Here is a 23,276-nt window from a genome sequence, read left to right as displayed (position 1 = left end):
GTCACTTTGAAGATGAAGTCTCATTTTAACGGTTTCTTCCGACGTATTCCCGATCGAATCTTTCAATGCCGTTCGTCGAAGATACGCGTGCTACTACGTCTTTTTCCTTTACGCCAAAGCTATGTACGCCACGCATGCACATGGTCGAAGATAGGCAATCGTGTGCACGTGCTTTCGAACAGAAAAGATTTCGAAGGTGGGATGAGCTACATGTATCGCCGAAATACTGGATGAGATGATAAGTAAGTACAAGCTTCATCTTATTGCATCTACTTCATCTTTTATGGAAGTATAGATTTACTTATGGTGATGCAACAAACGATTCATATTTCGATAGAAGTTTTATAATCAAACTGGTGTAATTCATATAATTGATCATAATTTTTATTATCATGCTGACAATCTTAAGAAGGTAACACATATGCGATATTGCAGTCAATTATCTTTACGGTTTTTAAATGTTAGCATGTATGGTCATGGATCTATATAATGCTATATTAGGATTATTAAAGAACAGAAAGCCTTTTTAGATCAATTATAGAAGATATATATACACGTATGCGCGCACGTACACGCACACATGCATATACATACGTTTGTTAGTTCGAAGCTGTATTGTGATACAAAGATCGTATAAATAAAATGCGATCTTGAAATTTTCTCATAAAACCGCATGCAAAAGTAATAGTTTGATAAAAATAATTAATATGAATATGTAGGAAATATTAATACATGCGACGAATAATGGTTGCTGATTTGATTAAAGCTTGAAATATTGGTAGTTTTAACATTTTAACGCGTAGCCAATCGCGTGCTTCCGTTGATGCCACGTTGCCAAGCGTTTCTTTCGTTTCAACCAATCAGCGAGTTCGAGCTGCATGGTAGCGCCATCCAACTGTGGCTTCTATAAGCGATCATGAGCAAGCTGCTGCTGATCCGGCCCCGACCGAAATTTTGTCGGGAGCCGTCGCCATGTTTAGAAGTGTCTGCGTCCTTGAGCGAGTCGAGCGAAAATGTTCTGTAAAATATTAGATATAGCTCATGTAGCGTATATTACGTGAAGTACCTAATTACAATTTAACGCTCGCCGATCACGGGTGTGACAATTATTTTCGTGGATGGCTCACCTACGTTGCAGAATTTTGTGATTACATTATGGTAAGTCCGCCCTCGTATCGGAGCAACGCCAACATGGCGGACGAAAAATTTCTTTTGTATCGCCGCGAGGCTCCACTGACGCAATTGTAAGAAAAAATATATCTCGGTGAACGGTACGGTTAAAGGAATAAAAAATAATGTATTTCTTATCTTAATTGTTCCTTAGTAACTAGAAAATAGATATTTGGAAATTTTTTATAATGAAAATCGTAATTTATTCGTCGGAAGAACACTCGTACGCCCCAAACGTTTGTCGTGCGAGTCTCGCGTATTCTTAACTTTCTTTCGATATTCGAAATGACAACGCTATTTTCGACGACCGGTTGGTCGGTGAGACATTCACCGTCTTCGTGATACCGTAATTTTCAATGTACGCGCACTTCTGCGCAGTACTAACGTTTTATAAATTCCATTGAGCCTCTATGAATGAATACATAGCGAAATTTTGATTTCGGCGCTTTTTTCGCAAATCAATTAACATTCTTACTTGACCATACTCGTATCCTATTTTCAGAACAAAGATCGTATCTAAATATACGTTTATTAAAAAAAAATGCTACATTATGCCATGCAATACTTTTTGTACTCATCAAATACTCGCGAGATAATTAAATACGTTGACATTCCGTCCGTGATTTTATTTGTGTTGAATGTTTTGATAGAAGTGGTTTAGATTGGTTCAAATAACATTCGTAAATGTTTTGTTTATGTCTTTTTTATGGTCTTATATATATGTAAAACTTATATTAAATAGATCTCTTATATTTTAGTAAAGTTGATGCTTTTTGTTTTAATTCATGTAATAAATAACATTATGTTATGTATACACAAATCACGTGTATTCTGTAGTTTTCATTCTGTATTTTTTATTTTAATTAGTTTATTTTATTTTTAATTTTATACAAACATTAACACTATATTTTTTATAATTTTTTATTTAAAAATTTTAAATATATCAATTTTTTTATAGTGGTATTTTTTTTTAATTAAAAAAATTTTTTTTTATAAAAAAAAATTTTTTATTATTATTATTTTTTTTTTTTTATATATAAATGACATAATTTCATATGTAACTTAAATATAATTGGACAAGTTTTCTACAATATACTTTAACAATTCTTATAGTGTCACATGTAATGAGTGATAAGCAAAGTGCACCTATTTTGCCGCCCCTTTCCGGGGGTGGAGGAAATAATGGGGGAAACAATGGCGGTGCAACTCAACAAACTGTCAGTCTCCAGCAGGTTCTGGCTACAGCCCAAGGACTCAATGTACTCACCACGGGTGGTGGGCAGCAGTTTGTTATTACTTCACAAGTTTCCGGCCTTACACAGGTAATTGCGTATAAAAAATAATAGAAATAGCGATAGAAGATTAACTTTTCTCTATCTTGTAAAACGATATGTGACAATTTTTTATTTTGTAATTTCTCTTAAAATTTCACTTAATTTGTATATTTCACAATATTCATTTTATTAATAATCGGAACATTATATCATTCTGTAGGTTGTTACAAGCAGTGCCACAACCAGTACAAATGTTCAGCAAGTTGGTGTTACAAGGATTGTTAATATTAGTAACACACCACCGCGTGTTAGTACTGTGGGAGTTCCAGGTGCAAGTGGTTCACCTCTTACATCACCTTCTCGTCAAACTCCAACTAAAGTTGTATTGGCAACCTCTCCTAAACTCGTTCGGACTTCTATGGGAAACATGTTTATTGCGCCTACTTCTCAAGTTTCAATGCAATCACCACCAGCAAGAAAAAGATTGAAACTTACAGAAAGTACAGAAAAAATAACTGCCACTGCAGATGATGCAATGGGTTATAGAAGACGTATTATGGAACATAAAATGAAAAGGATGAGAGCGATAAGAGAAAAATATGCTGAGAATGCTTCAGAGTTATTCTTTCTTCATGCTGGTGGCAATATGATGGATTTTCAAGCTTGGAGAAAACGGCCACCTACATCACAGTATTTACATTTTTTAAGGCAACATAGATTAGATACGGAAGACAATAATGAAGATTTATCGGTTCCATTACCATCAATACCAGAAATTTCACTACCTCCGGTTACATCTGCCTCAACTACAGTTCCTACGAACCAGAGTGCAGAAGTGAAGATTTCTGGAGTTGGTGTAACTCCGGTTGCAGTATCTACAACTTTACCTGCTGCTGTAGCTCAACTTAGTCAACAAGGTAGTGAATATTTCATGTGTTTAATTATACAATTCCTATTATTAACCATAGTTATGAAATGATAATTAGTTGACTTTTCCTATTTAAGTGCACACAAAATTATAAACATTTGTATACATCCTTTATTTCAGTATCAACTCTTATATAATATTTATTTCGCATGTCACAAAGTGTTATCTCACTTATAGCCTGCAATACTATAATAGATATCTTACATATTTATTTAAGATTCGTTGAAACACAAAAAATTTTCAAACCAAAATAAATAATGAAAAAAAAAAGGGAGAAAAAATAATGGAAAAAAAATAAATTAAAGTCATTGGTCAATTTTTATAACATTTCTTAATATAGTAGATGTATTATGGAAAATAATGTAGTCAAAGCAGATAGCATTTAGTACATGTATCATGATACAATAAAAAATCATTTGCGCAATAGGACAAGTACCAGGTAGGCCTCAAGGGGGCCGCCATGGCATGGTGTTTGCCTTCCGAGCAGCAATACAATCTTCACCAGTCACCGTTCACCCTCCACCTACTTCTACTCTAGCACCCACGCTCATTATAGGTGATTACTTGTAGGCCTGTCATTTGATGTTTAGAGTATTTCATAACATTTACTTTGAGGAGGACAATTGTGTTTTAATTTAATAAATCATCAAAAAAACCTTGATTTCTATTATGTTAAAATAATAATTAAATGTCTTTTTGTTTGTATGTGCTTTTTATTCTGTTAATTATTTCCAAGGTGCTAGTTATGTTGCGGGTGGTGGATACAATTATTGCATATATTTGAGGTAATATATGTATCACTATGAAATTTACTAAAGTATAAAACATTACTTGTCATTTTACTTTAGTTCATAGCTATTCAGGAATATAAATAATTACAATTATATTATATTACCCCTGACAAAATCCTTATTTGCTGCATGATTATTACAATTATATTTTGTTTAAGTTACACAATGGGAAAGGGTACTGTCAATATTGTCAAATATATAATTTGATTTCCATTGATTCTTGTCATTTTGTACAATTTGAATATTGAAATTTAAAATTGTACGTACAAAAAACCAAGTCTCTTCATCTTTTTTTCTCCTGTATCATTTATGTTGCTGTTATAGAGAACTCTATTTTTTATATTCTAAATTATGTATAATGATTATTTTATCTTTATTAATAATATATTATGGTAATTCCACGCCCGACGACCGTTTTAATAAATTATACGTTGAAATGGTTACTCGGTGTGGTAAATTAATACAAAGCATATGTAAGGTTGTTTAGATAATTTATTCAACCAAAGGGCGCTTTGTTACAACAACAACAAAATTATATCAATTATATCATTTTCTTATAACTTATTCACGAGAAATATTCGTTTCTGTTATTTCAGGAGGAACTCCAATAGTTCCAGAAATACCAAAACATACAACTCCTGCAAGTCCAGTTACCGAGAAAACACCTATCACTCCAGTTGTAACAAAAGCTCCTAGTCCTTCTAGAAGTACTTCACAACCTGTTGTTAAGCTTATGAAATTACCTACTAGTTCTGTAGTTTCAAATGATATTACAAATAATCAAGAACAAATTGTAGAGAAGGCAAAACAAGTAAGTTATTTTATTTGAATGATTGTTCATAAATTCAATAACAATTGGCAAACGTTTTGATATATATATATATGTGTATGTATGTATGTATATGTATATATTTACATATATATATATATATATATTTCACTTAACTTATAGGAAGCATACGTAATGCAAAGGATTGCAGAGTTACAACGCGAAGGATTATGGTCCGAAAGAAGATTGCCAAAAGTACAGGAGCCTGCAAGAACAAAGGCTCATTGGGATTACTTATTGGAAGAAATGGTTTGGCTAGCTGCCGATTTTGCTCAAGAACGAAAATGGAAGAAAGCTGCCGCGAAAAAATGTGCTCGTATGGTTCAAAAACATTTTCAAGAAAAAGCTATACAAGCTCAAAAGGCTGAAAAGTCTCAAGAACTTAGGCTCAAGAAAATTGCTAGTTTTGTTGCAAAAGAAATTAAGACTTTTTGGGCAAATGTAGAGAAGGTAATAATAAAATCAACAATTTTATGATAAATTTTTCTTAAATGTTTATGATGACAAATGCGTATACTGTTATTACCCCACACTAATAAGCCGACAATTTCGATACACATTTGTTGAGATTGTGTGCTCGTTGTGGGAACAGCAAAGTCGGCATATTGTGTATGATTGTATTACTTTTATACTGTCAAAGAATATCGATGCTGGACAATTATTTTTTACATACGTATATTGGGCTATTTGATTAGTCAACTTCGTTAAGGAAACTTTCGTCCATGATATTTTTCTTTATAGCTGGTGGAGTACAAACAACAAACAAGGTTAGAAGAAAAAAGAAAAAAAGCATTAGACCAGCATTTAAATTTCATTGTAGGACAAACAGAAAAATATTCAACATGGTTAACTGAAGGTCTTAATAAGACAGATGGTTCGCAAAGTATTCCAGCTTCAATAAATAGTTCACGCATTTCCTCGCCAGTACCAATTGGAAAATCTCACTCTGATGGTAAATCAAATTAATTTATTGCTAAGGCATATTTTTTACATCCGTTTGATGTCATAATTGTGTAATTACATCACAAAAAATTTTTTCTCTATTGTAGAAGAGTTTCAGCCAAATCAAAGTTCAGATGATGATGAAGAGACTATTGCTAAAGCTGAAGAAGAAATGAAATCAACTGTAGATCAAAAAGAGGAGATTGAATTATTGAAAAAAGAATCGGAAATGCCTTTAGAAGATCTTTTGAAAGATCTACCGCCGAATTATCTGGAAGAACGAAATAAAAGTTTATCGCCTAGCGGAAAAGAAGTTGAGGAAACGGTGTGTCTTTTTTGTTTTTTTTAAGATCAATTCTTAATAAATTGCAATGTTTTAATTTCTATTATAGGAAAATGAAAAAACTGCTGATGGAGACACTGATTTTGTCGCTGCATCGGATGAGTCTACAGATGAAGAAGATACTATATTGGAACAAGAAAAATTGGAAGAAAATACAGACCACAAACAAGAGTTGGATGATCTTAAGGTTCATATCGCACGATTTAGATAAAAAACATTTCGGAGATTTTATTTTTATTAAACTACGTATATGTGTTTGTAGGCAGAGAATGAAATGTCTATTGACGAGCTTATGGCTAAATATGGTAACATGTCGAATGTACCAATGGACGTGGACGAAGATGATGCTCAAGGTAAATCTCTATGATTTTAATTTTCTCGTTTAGCATTATATCTCTTGAATTTTTTTTTAATAATCGATGATGATAATTATACCAATCCTGATGGTGAGAGCTATGGTATTCATACTCAATCCTATTTTTTTGATGTAATTCGAGGCATTTGTCTGAGATTAATTACAAATTGAAAAGAGAGTATTAATATTCAATATGATTGAAGTATAATATTTTTAACGAATTATGTGGATACTTTTCTAGATTCTGATAAAGAAACGGACCAAGAAAAAACACAGGAGAACGAAGAGCAAGCGAGTAGTAGCGAGAGTGAAAGTGAAGAAAGTGATGAAGCTGGAGAAGATTCGCAAATTCATAGCGATACAGAAACAGATGTAGGCCTAAAATCTCTGCTTGAAGATCCATCTACTGAGAAATCGTGTGATAACAAGGTTATTATTCAAATATTTTAATCTTGTCTATTTAATAATTAGATTATTTTTATACATCATATTTAACTTTAGATTTCAGAAACGGATCATGTGGACGCTCATAATGAAATGGATAATGTTGCAGCTTTAGCAGAAAGCATACAACCTAAGGGAAATACATTGCTCACTACTTGTGTAAGTAATTTATTATACATTTAACATGCTACTGATGAGTCAATATAGTATCAATAAATAAAGTATCATTACTACCCTTTCAATCCAAGGTGATGTGGCATCTTTGTTGCACATAGACCATTTCAGGAAGGGTAAAGTATGTAGGTGACTTTGTTCTCATTCAGTAATTTCATGTATTGATTTACTCTGAAGGATAGTCACGACATTGTTAATTTTTTTATAACGCGTTTATTTTTTTATTATTTTCCATTTTTTTTCTATTTTTTATTTACTATTTCTTCTTTTTTTTTATCCTTATCTTTTTAAAACATAGGTACTTAACAAATATGTCATGTTTATAGGTCGTTACAAAAATCCCGTTTCTTCTGAAACATTCACTTCGGGAATATCAACACATCGGATTGGATTGGCTTGTTACTATGTACGATAGGAAGTTGAATGGAATTTTAGCTGACGAAATGGGTCTGGGAAAAACTATACAAACGATTGCATTATTGGCACATTTGGCTTGTGAAAAGGGTAACTGGGGTCCTCATCTTATAATAGTACCAACCTCTGTAATGCTTAATTGGGAAATGGAATGTAAAAAATGGTGTCCAGGATTTAAAATATTAACATACTATGGTACGCAAAAGGAGAGAAAACAAAAGAGAACAGGTAATGATAAAAAAAATGTATACACAGTAATGATATTGCATCGCACAAATAAAAACAAATTTTATTTTATTTTATTTTATTTTTTTTTTTTTTCTTTTTTCCATATTCCAGGGTGGACAAAACCAAACGCTTTTCATATATGTATTACATCTTATAAACTCGTCATACAAGATCATCAAAGTTTTAGAAGAAAAAAATGGAAGTATCTTATTTTAGATGAAGCTCAAAATATAAAGAATTTCAAGTCACAAAGATGGCAATTATTATTAAATTTTCAAACGCAACGGTGAATATTAAAGTAGAGAATAAATATGTGACCAGTTAATTCAAGTACATTGGGATATATCTTCGTATTTGATTCTAGGCGATTATTACTAACAGGAACGCCTCTTCAAAATAATTTAATGGAGTTATGGTCCTTGATGCATTTTTTAATGCCAAATGTGTTTCAATCTCATAGAGAATTTAAGGAATGGTTCAGTAATCCAGTTACGGGAATGATCGAAGGAAATAGCGAGTACAACGAGAATATTATTCGTCGTCTGCACAAGGTCTGTACGTACTATTTTTGCACTTGTCTGTTTATACAAAAATTTCGCTACCGACAACAGACACGTGATATTTTATAACGTTGTGTGTTTTTTTTTTTCTTAAAAATAGCGAAATATTAAACAAGTTCTCCATTAAAACTCGCGTGTCAAAAGTGGTTTATTTATATGGCATACGTATCCTGTCTGGAGAAACAATACTTTAACATTTATAACTTAGACATTTTATGCATATTTTTTTTTTTTTTTTTTTTTTTGCCAGTCTTATATTTTTATTAGTTGTTCGTACGAATTTATTGCTCATGTATGTACGATTTTTTTTAGGTACTGAGACCTTTTCTTCTAAGAAGATTAAAAACTGAGGTAGAGAAACAATTGCCAAAGAAGTACGAGCATGTCGTCATGTGTCGATTGTCAAAAAGGCAGAGATACTTGTACGACGACTTCATGTCTAGGGCCAAGTAGGTAGCTTATTTTAATCACTTGATAACGATCTTTTCATTCTCCAAGCTTAATAAATACTTTACATAATTAACTAACGCTGATCAATTTAAATTTATGTCGAAAGGACGAAGGAAACTTTAGCTAGTGGAAATCTATTAAGTGTTATTAACGTATTGATGCAATTACGCAAAGTCTGCAATCATCCTAACTTGTTCGAAGTCCGACCTACCGTTTCACCGTTTCAAATGGAAGCAATAGAATTTATTACAGCTTCGTTAGTATGGAATGCCCTTGATTACGATCCATTTAAAGTAAATACTTTAATTTTATATTAATATCATCGTAACATATAGAAATGTTAAAGAAAGGACTCCACAATTTTGTTATGTTATATTTTACAGCATGTTGATCTGTCCACATTGAATCTTTTATTGATCGACTTGGAATTTACGTTGGCAGCATTTGGAGCACATAGAATAAAGCGCTTACAAACTCCCGTAAAACTGATAGAAGAAATAGACAGTCAGTCGGACCCACCTCCTAGGTGTCCTTCTGGAAAAATTAAAATCAATGTCAGATTGTCGAATCAAGTTAAACAGTCGTCGACTCCACAACCAGCTCAAACTAAAGTTAAAAATCTAGCTGGTATACTCCCAACTCCTAGAGTAGGCACGTCACCATTGATAAAATCTTTGAACAATCAAAGTACTCCAGGTCAAGGTGAATTGTTGTAGTATTTACACAGCTAGTATAAATATTGTATTTGTAAAAAAAAAAAAAAAAAAAGAAAAAAATGTTTAAAATAAAAATGTTATTTCTTTATTCAAGGCGTAACATTGCGAGTCGCAGGTGGTCAACAACTGCAAGGGTATTCCGTACAGTTGGTTCAACATCAAGGCAGTGTGAAAGGTATCGATTCGAACATTTTTAATATTTTTGTGCATCGTCGATCGATGATTGTATGTTACATTGTCAATCATGTTTGCAACGGTGCTAGAACAATTTCTCGGGCCAGCTTGTTTATAATCTCCCTATTTATAAGCATTCTAGAACCCAGAATACAATAATATCGGTATTATCAGCTTTGTTTAAATTTTCTACATGAGTCCCATGTATCTAACAGCTATCCCTGTTGGAACATTGGCACATAACTCACAAAGTACAACGATTACATCAACAACAGCATCTATGAATGCACAAAGGATTACAGTTGGGAATGCAAATATTCGAGATGGACTGCAAAGGTTGGCTACACAGACAGTTACAGTCAAACAAGGTGATTCCGTCCAGAGAATACCAGTACCCGGTTTTGCACAGCTGGTTCAAACCTCTACTGGTAGACATATCATTTTGACTTCAAATCAACAAAATACTAACACAGGTTTGTCAGAAGAGTGATCATTTCCCACTGACAATCGTATAATTTCGGAAACGAGCATGATAATGTGGAATAACTTTGCACGATATGTGTTTTCGTTGATTTTATTAAAAATTCACGTTTTATTTTGTTGCAACAATCACGACTTATAAACGCATATTTTTATACCGTCAGCCAGCGATATCGACTTTATCGACGTATCGATAAAAAGTGTTATTTTATTTCAGTTTCATTCCCCGTAATGACGCCGAGTGGACAACGATTAACAGTTCTATCTAAATCTCTAATGGGCCTATCTACTTCTGCGACCACGGTAAACAAAGTCGTTGGAGGAGTCGTTACGACTACGAGCGGTACTAGTGGGAGACCGGTAATGAGGGTTCCACCTCTGAATGTCGCTGCGTCTCAAGGACAGTCGACTGCTGGTAACGGACAAACCGCGCATCAACAAACGTTGCGCTGTGGTATCATCACGAGGCACGCGCAAAAAGAATCTGAAAAGGCACAAGCAAAGGAACAGCCTAAATCAGAATTTCATTTGGTAAATCATCGCGCGATATTATTTTACATCCGTCCAAGCGTAATCGATCGTTATGTTTTTATGAATCATTTCATTTCATCCAACAGCCACAATTGGAGGAAGATCGAAAGCAAAGAAGACAAGCGAAACTTCGTTTATTGGCAAACATTAACGAAAGGCGATGCGCAGCCTGTCCTTTATACGGCGAAGATTTATTTACTGCTTTAAGAATTGGGAAACCATCCACAGCCTGTCGTTGGCACAACGGTCTTGTTCATTGCGAAACAGCAAAGATACCTATTCGTACACGGAAGCAATTTTTCTCCTGTACGGAAGCGTTAGCAGAAGCAATACGAAGTACGGAACAAATTGTCGAAGAGCTTAAAGAAATTTTCGAAAGGTATGCGTTTATCGATATTTGAATAAAAAATTACAGGCATGTAAATAAATTCTTCCGTATCCACGATATTCATCCATCGAGTTATTGTTTTTTAATTAAAGGTTCGTGGTTTACGTTCCTGCTGTACGCGCGCCAGTACCGCGCTTCCACGTCTCTCATCCACCGCCACATAAACTGTGGAGTCAGCGCCGTATGCAGATAGAACTACAACACGAATTGTCACCAAAAATGCAATTATTTCATCCGGTGACCAGTTCGATGATAACCCAATTCCCCGAGCCTAGATTAATACAATATGATTGTGGAAAATTACAGTCATTGGATCTTCTTCTTAGAAAATTGAAGTCTGAAAATCATAGAGTTCTCATTTTCACTCAAATGACGAGGATGTTGGATGTACTAGAAGCTTTTCTTAATTTCCATGGTCATATTTACTTGCGCTTAGACGGCACTACTAGAGTAGATCAACGGCAGGTACGTTCGATTATTCATATGATCGTTCGGTTGATTTTTCAATGTCGTTCCAATTGTAAAGTTCTTTGGTACAGGTTCTAATGGAAAGGTTTAACGGCGACAAACGAATATTTTGTTTTATACTATCAACGAGATCCGGTGGTGTCGGTGTAAATTTAACAGGAGCAGATACAGTTATATTTTATGATAGTGACTGGAATCCGACGATGGATGCTCAGGCACAAGATAGATGCCATAGAATAGGTCAAACGCGCGACGTACATATCTACAGGTAAATATCGATAATTAGTATTAATGTTGTCGTTATAAAGAAAGCAATAGTAATAAATATTAAAGTAATAAAAAATGACGATGTTGCGTTGATTGTTATCAGATTGGTAAGTGAAAAAACTGTAGAGGAAAATATTTTGAAAAAAGCGAATCAAAAAAGATTGCTTGGGGACCTTGCTATCGAAGGTGGAAACTTTACAACAGCTTACTTTAAGAGTGTAAGAAATCTGTTATTATGAACGCCAAAAAAAAACATCTTTTGTCTGTATGTCATCTCAGAGCGGCTACTAATACATTTTTTTATACTTTACAGTCTACTATTCAAGATCTCTTTAACATCGATCATTCTGAAAACGATGCGTCTACCAGAATGGCAGAAGTACTCGAACAGAAAGATCGAGAGAAATCCATGACTAAGGATTCCTCGGTCGTACAGGTACCCTGCTTGTCTCAGCATGTCGAAGATAAAATGGCAATGGGTGCTCTTGAAAGTGCTCTTGCCGCTGCGGAAGAGGATCTTGACGTTCAAGCAGCTAAAACAGCGAAGGCTGAAGCAGTTGCAGATTTAGCAGAGTTTGACGAGAATATACCATTGGATGATGCTGACAAGGAAGATACTCAATTTAGCAAAGCGGAACAAGAAGTACAGAATTTAGTGTCCCAGGTAAATAAATTCGTAAATAATCTTGTAATTCGTAATTGCGATACGGCGTGTGTCGACAAAAAAAAATAAAATAAAATAAAATAAAATAAAATAAAATAAAGAAAAGATAAGCGATAAAATAAATAAATAAAAAAGAAAGAAAGAAGGAGAAAATGCGTGTACTCAAAGTTGTTCTTAAATGAAATTTACCGAGTATTTCTGTGTTCAGTTAACACCAATCGAACGATACGCGATGAAGTTTGTGGAAGAATCCGAAGGCACGTTTTCAGCCGCACAATTGGCAGCTGCCGAACGTGAACTCGAAGAACAGAAGAAAGAATGGGAAATGGATCGTTTACGTGCGCTTCGTGAAGAAGAGGAAAGACGGATGCGACTGGCTGACGACGACGAGAAACCCCTGACGTTTGGACGTGAGGACGCGCAGAATCAGGTTAATAGTGCTAATAATTCAAAGAAATTAGTTAATAAGAAAGTTCCGCAAGGTAGGAGGAGGAGGAGAGGCTCGCGTAAAAGAAATAGTAGAAGTACTCGAGAATCTTCTGAGAGCGAAACAGAAACTACGACAGAATCTGATTCGGATTCTCAGGAGGAAGATGTTGTAGAGGATAGTCTCGATGAGGAATCCAGTCATACGGAAAGTCAAAGTCAAGGTGACGAAGAGGACGAAGAGGAGGAGACTGATAATCGAAACGATTCGGAACGAGGGACTTATCCTAAACGTAATAATCGTTCGAACAAACCGTGCGATCAGAATCATTTTGATTTGAACAGTCCGCGAACTAGATCTAGGGGGAACGTAAAGATTAATTTATGGACTCTCGACGTAAGTCCGATTCTTCCTGGGATTAAAGCAAAATGCCGAGGTAGATTTAGCAAAAGAAATAAGCTTAATCTTAAAAAGAACAAGACCACCTCTGCTTCCTCTTTGTCACAGATTAAAAGTGATTTGAATACGGCTAGAAAATCAAATGATTTCGAGGAAGATCAGGATAGAGTAAAAACAGCCAAGTCTGTCGAGGAGAGTTATAAAAAGACTACGTTGAATTGTCAAGATAATTCTTCGAATTTTTCATGTCAATTGCAACTGGATGAAAATCCATTGAAATTTCAAGATAAAGAGAATAACGCAGACGTGAAGTATTCCGAATTGTCGGAAACCGAAATATGCGTTCGATCTGAACATTCTAAATCAGGGTCTATATCGAATAACGAAGAAACGAGTTTGCAGATGTATAAATGTAGTGTGATTGTCGAAAAATGTTTTAATTCAACGTCGAAGATACTTGCTAATAACGAAACTATAGGCGAAGAAGTTTCTGAAATTAAATTAGATTCGTGTGATAATTCGGTTAGTATGGATGATAAAAAAAGTGCGGCGGAGGCTTCCGAAATAGATTCTAGATCTTTGTTGATCGAAACCGATAAGTCTTCCGATTATATCATGGAACATAGGCAAGATAAATTAGAGATTAAAGATCGCGCTAACGAGAGTACTCAATTTATCGGAAACCTAGAGGAGAACGTGATTGTAAATAATATAGAACAAGATACGGAATCCAATGAGCCAGTAATTTCTAAAGTTTTAGCGGAAGAAATGATTGATAAATCAAATTGTTCTGTATTATCGGAATCAAATTCTCCGTATTCGAGCAACGATGATAAATCGACGTGTCCAACGCCTAACTCTATTTCAAAATCTACCATATATCCATATTCGTTTTCCTCGTACGATGAGAATGTACAAAATGAAAACAGTACCGACCCTGTGACCGTAGATAACGAAGCTAAAAACGATTCTCATATCTATTTAAAGGAATCCAATTCGTCTTTACTGGATGAACACAGAAGTGTCGACTCGGACGCAACGTTTCAAAGTATCGATAATCCCTCTTCGATGGAGACCGAAGATTTGGTGAATGAATCCGTTACAGAGAATTCTGTGATATCAATTGATTCTAGTCAAAAATATAATGATGAGATCGTCAAGACTCAGGAAACTGAAGACGACGATAATCTAGAACTGTCTTCTACCGTTAGTACGTTAGACGATTCCCTTCCGACGAATGAAACAAACCCAGACGCAAGCAATGAATTGTCCAATAACTTTGAAAAGTCGGGGATAACTAAGAGAATAAGTTTGGAATCTTATAAAGAGAGCTCAAATATCGAATTTAAATCTAAATCATGGAAATCTGATATATCTAGTGCTCCAGGAGTAACGACGCGTAGCGCGAAAGCTGTAATGTTGTTAGAAAATTCTATGAACAGTGTTGACTCGGAATCCAATACGAGTACGAAATACGAGGAAATTTCATCGTATGATAAAAAGAACACGAAACAAGAAAGTAATCGTACTGTCCCCGTTTCCCAAGCTCCAATTGCAAAGATAACTCTGTCTCGAATCTATGATAGTAATAATCCACAGTCTTTCACGAGTTACAGAATCACAAGATCTTCTGTGAATCAATCAGTGACGTCGTCGACGGTAGAAAATTCGAATGTGCAAAAATCTCATAAACGTCGATCAGGTACGCCATCGTCGGATTTAAAGCCATTTAGGCCGATCACTAGATCTACCGCGATAAATTCACCGAGTAGAAACGAGGAGCAAGCTAGTAGCAAAGCTTATGAGAAACCAACGACGCGTAGCTCGAAATCATCTCTGGATAATAATGGCTTTTTGAATCCTGTAGTGTTCCGAAGGAGTAGATCCATACCACCGATGAAATCGACCACGGAGAGCAACGAATTGTCGTCTACTGCACAAAGTAAAACTGTTCAAAAGAAAGTAGTTGGTAGTAGTGAGAGTGCTAGTGGTAATCAGAAGCATCGACCAGGCACACCTGTGTCTACTATCGAAAAAGTATCCCGGGTGACTCGTTCTGGACAAGTCGGCATGTTGAATTGCTTGAAGACACCTTCCACGTCAGCGCCGGTGCTAAGGGGTAGCAGACACATTCGAAAAACGGATGCATCGTTGTCGATGAAAGGAGTAACCTCGGAGGAGCAGAAAACGTGTGAGAACAATCTAAGCACGGATACTAATGGTAATGCGGTCGCCGAAGAAGCATTTTCGCAGCAGAACGAACCGATCAAGTTGACCTTCTCTTCCGAAGTCAAGGAAAAACCTCAACGAACCGCCAAAGTCGTAGCCATTCTTACGCTCGATACGAGAAACAATCATAATTCGAAAACGAATAATAGCAAGAACGCGAATTCTGCGACGAGCGAATCGAAATTGTCGAAGAAACATTCCGACAACGTTCCTGATTTGTCGAGCAAGCATTGCGTGACACGATTGTCGGATGTTCCTGTGAATTTGAAGAACGACATGAAACATGTTGGTGGGTCGACGTCTCTGTCGCAAAAAGACGGGACGTCTAACGTGGGCAGTACTTATTTGAATTCTAACAAAACTGTTAACGCAAATGCATTAAAGACTAACGCGTTGAAATCGGCTGTGATCGCCTTAGTCGGTATAGACAACAACGAGTCCGATTACGATACATCGATGGAATCCTCGAGAAGGTCAAGGAAAAAGATGAAACGTGCGCGCTTGACCTCCTCGACCAAGTCGATCCCCGCAGAAGGTAAAATTGGAGAAACTCAAATAGTAGAGACTTTCGACAACGAGGAACTACTGATTCAGCCATCGAAGAAATCCGTTCGATTGCAGTCTCCTTCTAATCCTCCCCCTCTTACCTCTAAACAAGAGGTGACAATGGATAAGTTCAGCGATAGTACGATATCGTCTTGAGTCTCGCTGGAATTTTATTATTGCTGTAACATTTAGCAGTGCATTTTTTTGTATATATGTTAGTCCACGTAAGGTTTATCGTACGCATTAAAAATGCCTTTCGAATGGCACAGAAAAAATGGTGGCGTTACAAGTACGAGAAAGGTCAAGCTCTGTTCTTCTCTTCTTCTTCTTCTCCTACTACTACTACTACTACCACCACCATCATCATCATCATCATCACTACTACTACTACTACTACTACTACTACTACTACTACTACTACTACTACTACTACTACTCTACTACTACTACTCTACTACTACTACTACTACTACTACCACTCTACTACTACTACTACTACTACTACTACTACTACTACTACTACTACTACTACTACTACTACTACTACTACTACTACTACTACTACTACTACTACTACTACTACTACTACTACTACTACTACTACCACTCTACTATTACTACTACTACTACTACTACCACTACTACTATTACTATTACTATCTATCACTTCTCCAGTCTTTCTTTGTTTCGAATATAGTTCTTGTATATATATATATGTATATTGAAAGTATATAAGATGTTCTTTTTTTTTCTTTCTTCTTTTATATCTACTTGAGGGCACACATGTAATATTTTCTAGTATTGTAAATTGTGCCCTACATTGTAAAGATTCAAAAAAACGTTCGTACGGTGGCATTGTAATTTATATATTGATAATGTTAAGTGAGATATTCAGGAAACAAAAACACACACACATACACACACACACACACGATTGTATTATATTAGTTATATATATATATTAGACACAGTAAAAGCTGTTGTGTCCGCATAGCTTTTAGATTGAACGGCGTCGGAACACAAAAGCCCGTAAAAAAGAAAAGAAAAAAAAAACCAAGGTGTGTCGAATTTAAACGCAATGAGAAAGAGTTTAGAGGTCATGAATATTAAGGAAAAACGCGCCGTACTTCTGCTCTCGTAAACAAAAAAAAGAAATATACCTTGCGCCACACATAGATCGGCAAGGTGTGATGACCTGATTATATCTTAGCTGTAAGACTATTCGTTCATCAATATGCCCTTTTCTCCTCCAGTGTAATACTTAAGTTGCGTGCCTGTTTTTTGTATGATCGAGTGAGTCCGAGAAAGGAAAATAAACAAAGTATTCCTTACTACGAAATAAAAAGCTAACAAAATGTGTTTTCTTATTTCTTGGTGCGTTTCCAAGTCTGTTCGATCAAAGGTTCAGTTCCGTTTTGGTGTCAAACTTGCTCTCAGTGTGCTTGTTTATATAATATATTTTAAAGTAAATTGTCGCACTTTTCTCTTTTTCTCTCTCTCTCTCTCTCTCTCTCTATATATATATATATATCGCGCGCGCGCTTTCTCTCTATCTTTATCTTTCTCTCTATTTTTTACTCTTCATCACTTTCTCTGTTTATCTCTTTCTCTCCAGCTCTCTACGAAAACGTCTTCTTCTCTTGCATTCTCGTTAATGTCGGTTTGGTGTGGCAAGGCTGTCATGACCGCACATTTAAAGGCAAAGAAAAGATACTTGTTATTATTTTTGGATGGTAGCATGCATAGAAAGAGCTCCAATATGATAGTTTAGAAAAATGGCACCAAAACACTGCCTTTGCCATTCCAAACTTGGAGTCACCCAAGATATAAGCAGGCACATTGACAAGCGTACGGGTTGAATTAGATTCTCACGTTAAAAAATTTCTTTAAAGAGATTATATTCTTTCTTTGATATAGAAGAGGAACAAGCCTTTGAGCGAATTACATGTCCACGCTTCCTTTTTCTTCTTCCTAGATATTATTGAAATTCATTTTTTGTTTTTACTTTTATATAATAGAAGAGAAGAGAAAGTTTAGTTTTGCGTACGCTTTTACTTATTAAAAAATATTCGTGATAGTTAGAACAAAAAGATGTATGTAACAAAAAGCAAAATGTATATAATCGGGAAGTTTGTAAGGTAAGGTAAGTGCGCAGAGAGAGAGATATATATATATATATACATATGTATATTCGTCATATCTACAGATTTATTTAACATTTTATTCAACGAAGAATTATGTGTCACAGTTGATTTGATGATTATGCTTTCCTGTCTTACAGATATGGTTGTCAGACGACACGATGGAGCCAATGCCGGTTAGTAAACAAATATATTGGTATTAATTTCTGTGTCATGTCACGTTACGATAATACCTTCGTTTATAATACGTAAGTAGTAATACTTATAACGAGGGGTTGAAACAGTTCTGAAAGTAACTGTTTTAAATTATTATATATCGGTTCTGACTGAAACAGTTATGCGGACTGAAAAAAATGTTATATTTTAGAAGAAAAATAAAAACCGATGGAACAGAACGTGTATTACGTATCGAGTATACCGATACAGAATCGAAACCGAGATCAAAATCGATGTGGGCTAAGAATCGTTATGTATCCATAACAGTTATAACATTTTTTGGTTCTCATAATTATTTTAAGAATCGAAACTACTGTCATAACTGTTTTCGATCTCTACTTACAACAGATGTGGTGTCCACCGACTCCTCCTACTACAGACAATGACGTCTACATCGATTATTCATTGGGATTTTTGTATGAAAATACGCCAATGTCAGAGGCACAATTACCTCCTATCTATGTTAAGAAAGAACAAAAACGAAGTAGAACCGACACTGGAATAAATGAACGAGATGGTAAGAATATCAATATATTCCTATTCTTGAAAATGTTGGTCGTGTGAAGCGTAACGTCGAAGATAAGGCTAATAAATCATTCATTTAGGACGACGTCCAGTTAAGATGCGACACAAAGAGGAGTCGGTCTATGCACCTCGATCTCTCTTTGATAGACCTTCTCCAGCCATGATGAAGATTCGGCGAGATATGAAGTTACACAAATATCGTGAAATCGTAAGACCTACTATACCAATCCCTGGTATAAAACCGTCCCATATGGCGAAAAATTCTGCGGAACAAGAACAGCACGTATTGGATTGGATGATACACGAAGATTGGGCATTGCTCCAAGCAATTCAAGTTTATCAAGGGTTGCCTCTTAATTTAATGATATTGTCTCCTGGACATACACCAAATTGGGATTTGGTGGCTGATATCGTTAATAACACTTCACGAATATACAGATCACCTAAGCAATGTAAAAATCGATACGAATCTGTGATCGTTCCTAGAGAGGAGGGAAAGCTTCTTTATGATACAACACCGAAGAAACAAAAGAAACAAAAAGGCGTTTATAAAATACCTCAAGTTTCGGAGGTAAATTTCGGTTATCTCGGTGATATGATAAAACGATTATTTTATTATTTTATTATATTCTATATATTTTGCTTTACAGCAACAAAGTAAAACGAATAGACCAATGCGAACGTCTCAGTTATACAATCAAGATAAAAATCATTCGTTTACAATGATGTGTTGCCAGAGATTCGAAACTATTAAATCTGTTTCCAATAAAAGAACACCTACCGTTAAACCTCTATTAGTAAATCCTTTGATGAAGAATCCTACGAACGCAGCAGTTCTAGCTGAATGTCATATTCAATATGACAATCCACTAGCACCGATAGAAGTCGCTACGCGAAGAGCTGATAGGATAGCAAAGGAAAAACTAAAGCACGCTGTTAGTACCTTCGATGAATTTATTTATTTTCATATTTTATTTAATATAACAAATTGTTATTAACACGTTACTTAGGTTTTAACCGCGGAACAACAACAGCAAGTGGCAGCACGCTTGTTGCAGCAACAGCAGCAGCAACAGCAACAACAACAGCAACAGCAACAACAACAACAGCAACAGCAGCAACAACAACAGCAACAACAGCAAGCGCAACAGCAACAACAAGTTCAACAACAACAGGTGCAACAGCAACAACAGCAAATTAAATTACAGCAACAACAACAACAACAACAATCGCAACAGGCAATATCGAATGCCACACCACCTCAAATGCATCAGTTGGCACAAGTTGTGACTACGGTAACAACGAATGCTTTAACGTCTATGAAGACGGTAACGACAATAAGCAATGTTACAACTTGTGCCACGACGGTTGTCACCACAACGGTTAAAACGCGACAAGGTGGAACGTTAACTATGCAGGACGTAAGAGCAACTCCAACTGTCGTTAGCGTATCTAATCTTCAAGCAGCTCAGAGGATAGCTACTGCTGGTTTAGTATCGGCCGCTCAGAGTTCCACAGGCGTGGCACAAAAAGGAATAGTCGGTGTTACCGTTGCCACGGCATCTGGTAGCAAGACACTGACAGCTGCTCAGCTTCAATATTATCGTCAACAACAAGTTCTCTTGAGACAGCAACAGCTAAAGGTGTTGCAAGCACAAGCAGTCGGTGGTCAGAAAGTTTCAGTCGCCGTTTCTGCAGCTGCAGCACAGCAAAGAGCAACGTTAATGAAACAAGGTATTGCTGCTCCGACTGTTGCTCAAAGCAACGTTGGAAAGCAAACTGTAGCAAGAGCAGTGTCGGAAACTGAAATGGCAGCTTTAATAAAGAGACAGGCCTTACAGCAACAGGCTAAGGCGGTAGCTCAAGTTCAAGTACCCACTCAGTCGGGGCTTACACCGGCGCAAATATTTGCACAAACTGGATTGCAAGTTCAGCAAACAGGTACATCGGCTAGCGGTACACCGGTAGCTACATTGGTGAAAGCAGCTAATGTGGCCGGTGTAAGAGCCGCTACGCCGCAGCAAATTCGACAGTTGGCTCTTCATCCTCAAATCATCGCTCAGAGAAAATTGCCAGCTCAAAAAGTTGCGCAATTGGCTCAAGTCACTGCTAAAGGTGGAGTACAAACGCAACTGATCGTTCAACAAAAGTCTTTACCTACTACCATGACGATGCAACAAATTCAACAAGTGATGAAGCACGTTCAGCCGTCGGCCATGCAACAATTTACACATGTACGTTCGATAACTCTCCATTCAAAAAAATATCATTGATTCGCAATATCCAAATATTTGAGTTTTATCGTTGAATTATAGGTCTCGACGGGACAAACTGTTTCACAGCCAGGTCAAGTAGTCTTAGCCAAGTCTCCTTTGCAAACTCGAGTTATACCAGTAGCTCCGGCTGCCTTGAAGCAAACAATTCAAGTGGTAACTGCCAGTAACGCACAGTTAAGGCAAGCAGCACCGGTTCAAGGAAAACCGGTTGTTACGACAGCAAGGGGAAGTCCAGGTTCCAGTCAAGTTAGACTTCAAACTATTGCACATCCTGTTCATCCGCAACAAGTACAACAACAACAGCAACAACAACAACAACAACAACAGCAGCAGCAGCAGCAGCAACAGCAGCAGCAGCAGCAACAGCAACAGCAACAACAAACACAACAGACACAGGATACTCAACCCAAATAACGTGGCTGGTAAATATGAATTTTTATATGTTCGTGCCGAGAAGTTATAGATGTCCGAATGTTAGACTTTATAGTAGAACTTAAGTTCGATTGTTTCTTCAATATTTACTATAATTCATAAATCAAAAAAAACATTCCACGCTGAACTACATATATGTTGCTTACGATTTTTCGATTTTCCTACACAATGAATTTACCGTGGATACACAAGCAAACGTCGATTATGTGAATATTAATTAGTAAGTGATTTGAAAGATTTGTTAGATGGTATTGAATTGATTTTTATGAAAATAGTACATAGATTTGACTGTAAATTGTACATTACAATTATTTCTTTTAATTTGTTTATGTTATATCATTTTTGAGTTGATATAATCAAGAGAAGTATGAAACTAATTACATCAAATCTAAGTTCTATTCTGCTTTGAAACGTTACAAAAGTGCGCATAAGTATGATATAAATATATGTTTGTCAGATTAATCATGTAGAACCTCAAGATTATTTCGACGAATTATAGTAATAAATGACTCTGTATACATAAGTGCTTCCGATTTCTATCATATAATAACGTAAATTGTAAATTGAATTGTTCACATTCTTGTGCAATGTTGTTTAATCTGACGTTATGTATGTAAAAAGCTGAAATATTATTTACGACAACATTAATTTTGGTGTTACTAATTGACACTTTACTATCATTTTAGAACAGACTTTTACGTTTGCTGTCATCCAGTAAAGGTTTTCTTGTGTATTATTAGCGTTTTATCCGTAATAAATATTTTTGTAATATGTACAACATTGTGTACATTGTTAAATGAAGGAAGAAAAAACCATGACACAAGTTTTATTAAAAATTGTGGCAACAAACGTAATACTGGACAAAAGTGGTGATGGATATGGATAATTATTAGTGTTATAATAATAAAATATCGTGGTCTTTTGTTGCCGACGTTGATTAAAATCAGAAATCTTGTCGCATGACTATACGTATATATTACTAATTATTAATATTTTTATCTCTGATTTGCTGTACAATATGCCATCATATCGTCTCGATAGAAAAAAAGCAAAATTTCTTAAAAATGTCATATAGAAAAGGAAAACGGCCATACGAGTTAACGTGTAAAATGAATGGTCAAAATGTCATTTTATAACGCGACCCTAGTGAGATAAACAATTTTTTATGTTATATCGCATATAAAGGATCGCGTGATGCTTTCTAAGCATACAACCTGAAATCAGAATACGCTTAATTCACGAATACGCGTAAAATGATAAAAAGTTAAAAAGGGAAAAAAAAAAACGTACATTTACTGCGTCTGTACATGGATCAGTTACCTATAGGATTTAAGACTTAAGTATATCGCTCGCGATGATGCGATGTTTGTACTAGAATCGTCGTAGAATTGAATAAGATTGTAACAATAATATATATGTACATGTATGTATAATTATTGTATTATAGTAATTAAAATAAAATTCTCATAAGTAAGCCGAGAGGTTGGGGAGTAAA

The 23,276-nt window shown here is 35.6% G+C and overlaps 1 protein-coding gene and 1 non-coding gene across 8 annotated transcripts; both read left to right on the top strand.

The window, feature by feature from the left end:
• Positions 1-102: 102 nt before the first annotated feature.
• Positions 103-23,276, top strand: LOC122633319 (helicase domino). Of its 7 annotated transcripts, XM_043821093.1 has the most exons (33): positions 103-242; positions 2,284-2,492; positions 2,665-3,361; positions 3,800-3,928; positions 4,760-4,974; positions 5,116-5,442; positions 5,734-5,944; positions 6,042-6,259; positions 6,327-6,464; positions 6,540-6,630; positions 6,874-7,061; positions 7,134-7,235; positions 7,577-7,892; positions 8,004-8,178; positions 8,257-8,443; positions 8,765-8,901; positions 9,009-9,195; positions 9,286-9,604; positions 9,713-9,793; positions 10,008-10,265; positions 10,490-10,803; positions 10,890-11,182; positions 11,284-11,656; positions 11,731-11,927; positions 12,030-12,144; positions 12,240-12,590; positions 12,799-13,020; positions 18,473-18,508; positions 18,897-19,065; positions 19,154-19,644; positions 19,724-20,008; positions 20,084-21,307; positions 21,389-23,276. In XM_043821093.1, the coding sequence occupies exons 1-33, from the start codon at positions 236-238 to the stop codon at positions 21,761-21,763; spliced, it is 8,637 nt and encodes a 2,878-aa protein (XP_043677028.1). In that variant the 5' UTR covers positions 103-235; the 3' UTR covers positions 21,764-23,276. The 7 variants fall into 7 exon arrangements, with proteins under 7 accessions (XP_043677028.1, XP_043677030.1, XP_043677029.1 ...); XM_043821095.1 differs by lacking the exon at positions 3,800-3,928; XM_043821094.1 differs by lacking the exons at positions 18,473-18,508; positions 18,897-19,065; positions 19,154-19,644; ... (1 more) ...; positions 20,084-21,307; positions 21,389-23,276 and adding an exon at positions 14,404-16,568.
• Positions 5,517-5,649, top strand: LOC122633655. Its single transcript, XR_006328159.1, has one exon. It is a non-coding gene; the product is annotated as a small nucleolar RNA snoR639/H1 (small nucleolar RNA).

Source organism: Vespula pensylvanica, chromosome 12 (assembly GCF_014466175.1).
Source record: "Vespula pensylvanica isolate Volc-1 chromosome 12, ASM1446617v1, whole genome shotgun sequence".
Lineage (NCBI taxonomy): Eukaryota > Metazoa > Arthropoda > Insecta > Hymenoptera > Vespidae > Vespula > Vespula pensylvanica.
The sequence above is the reverse complement of the archived record's forward strand: the minus strand, read 5'-3'. Positions and strand labels throughout refer to the sequence as shown.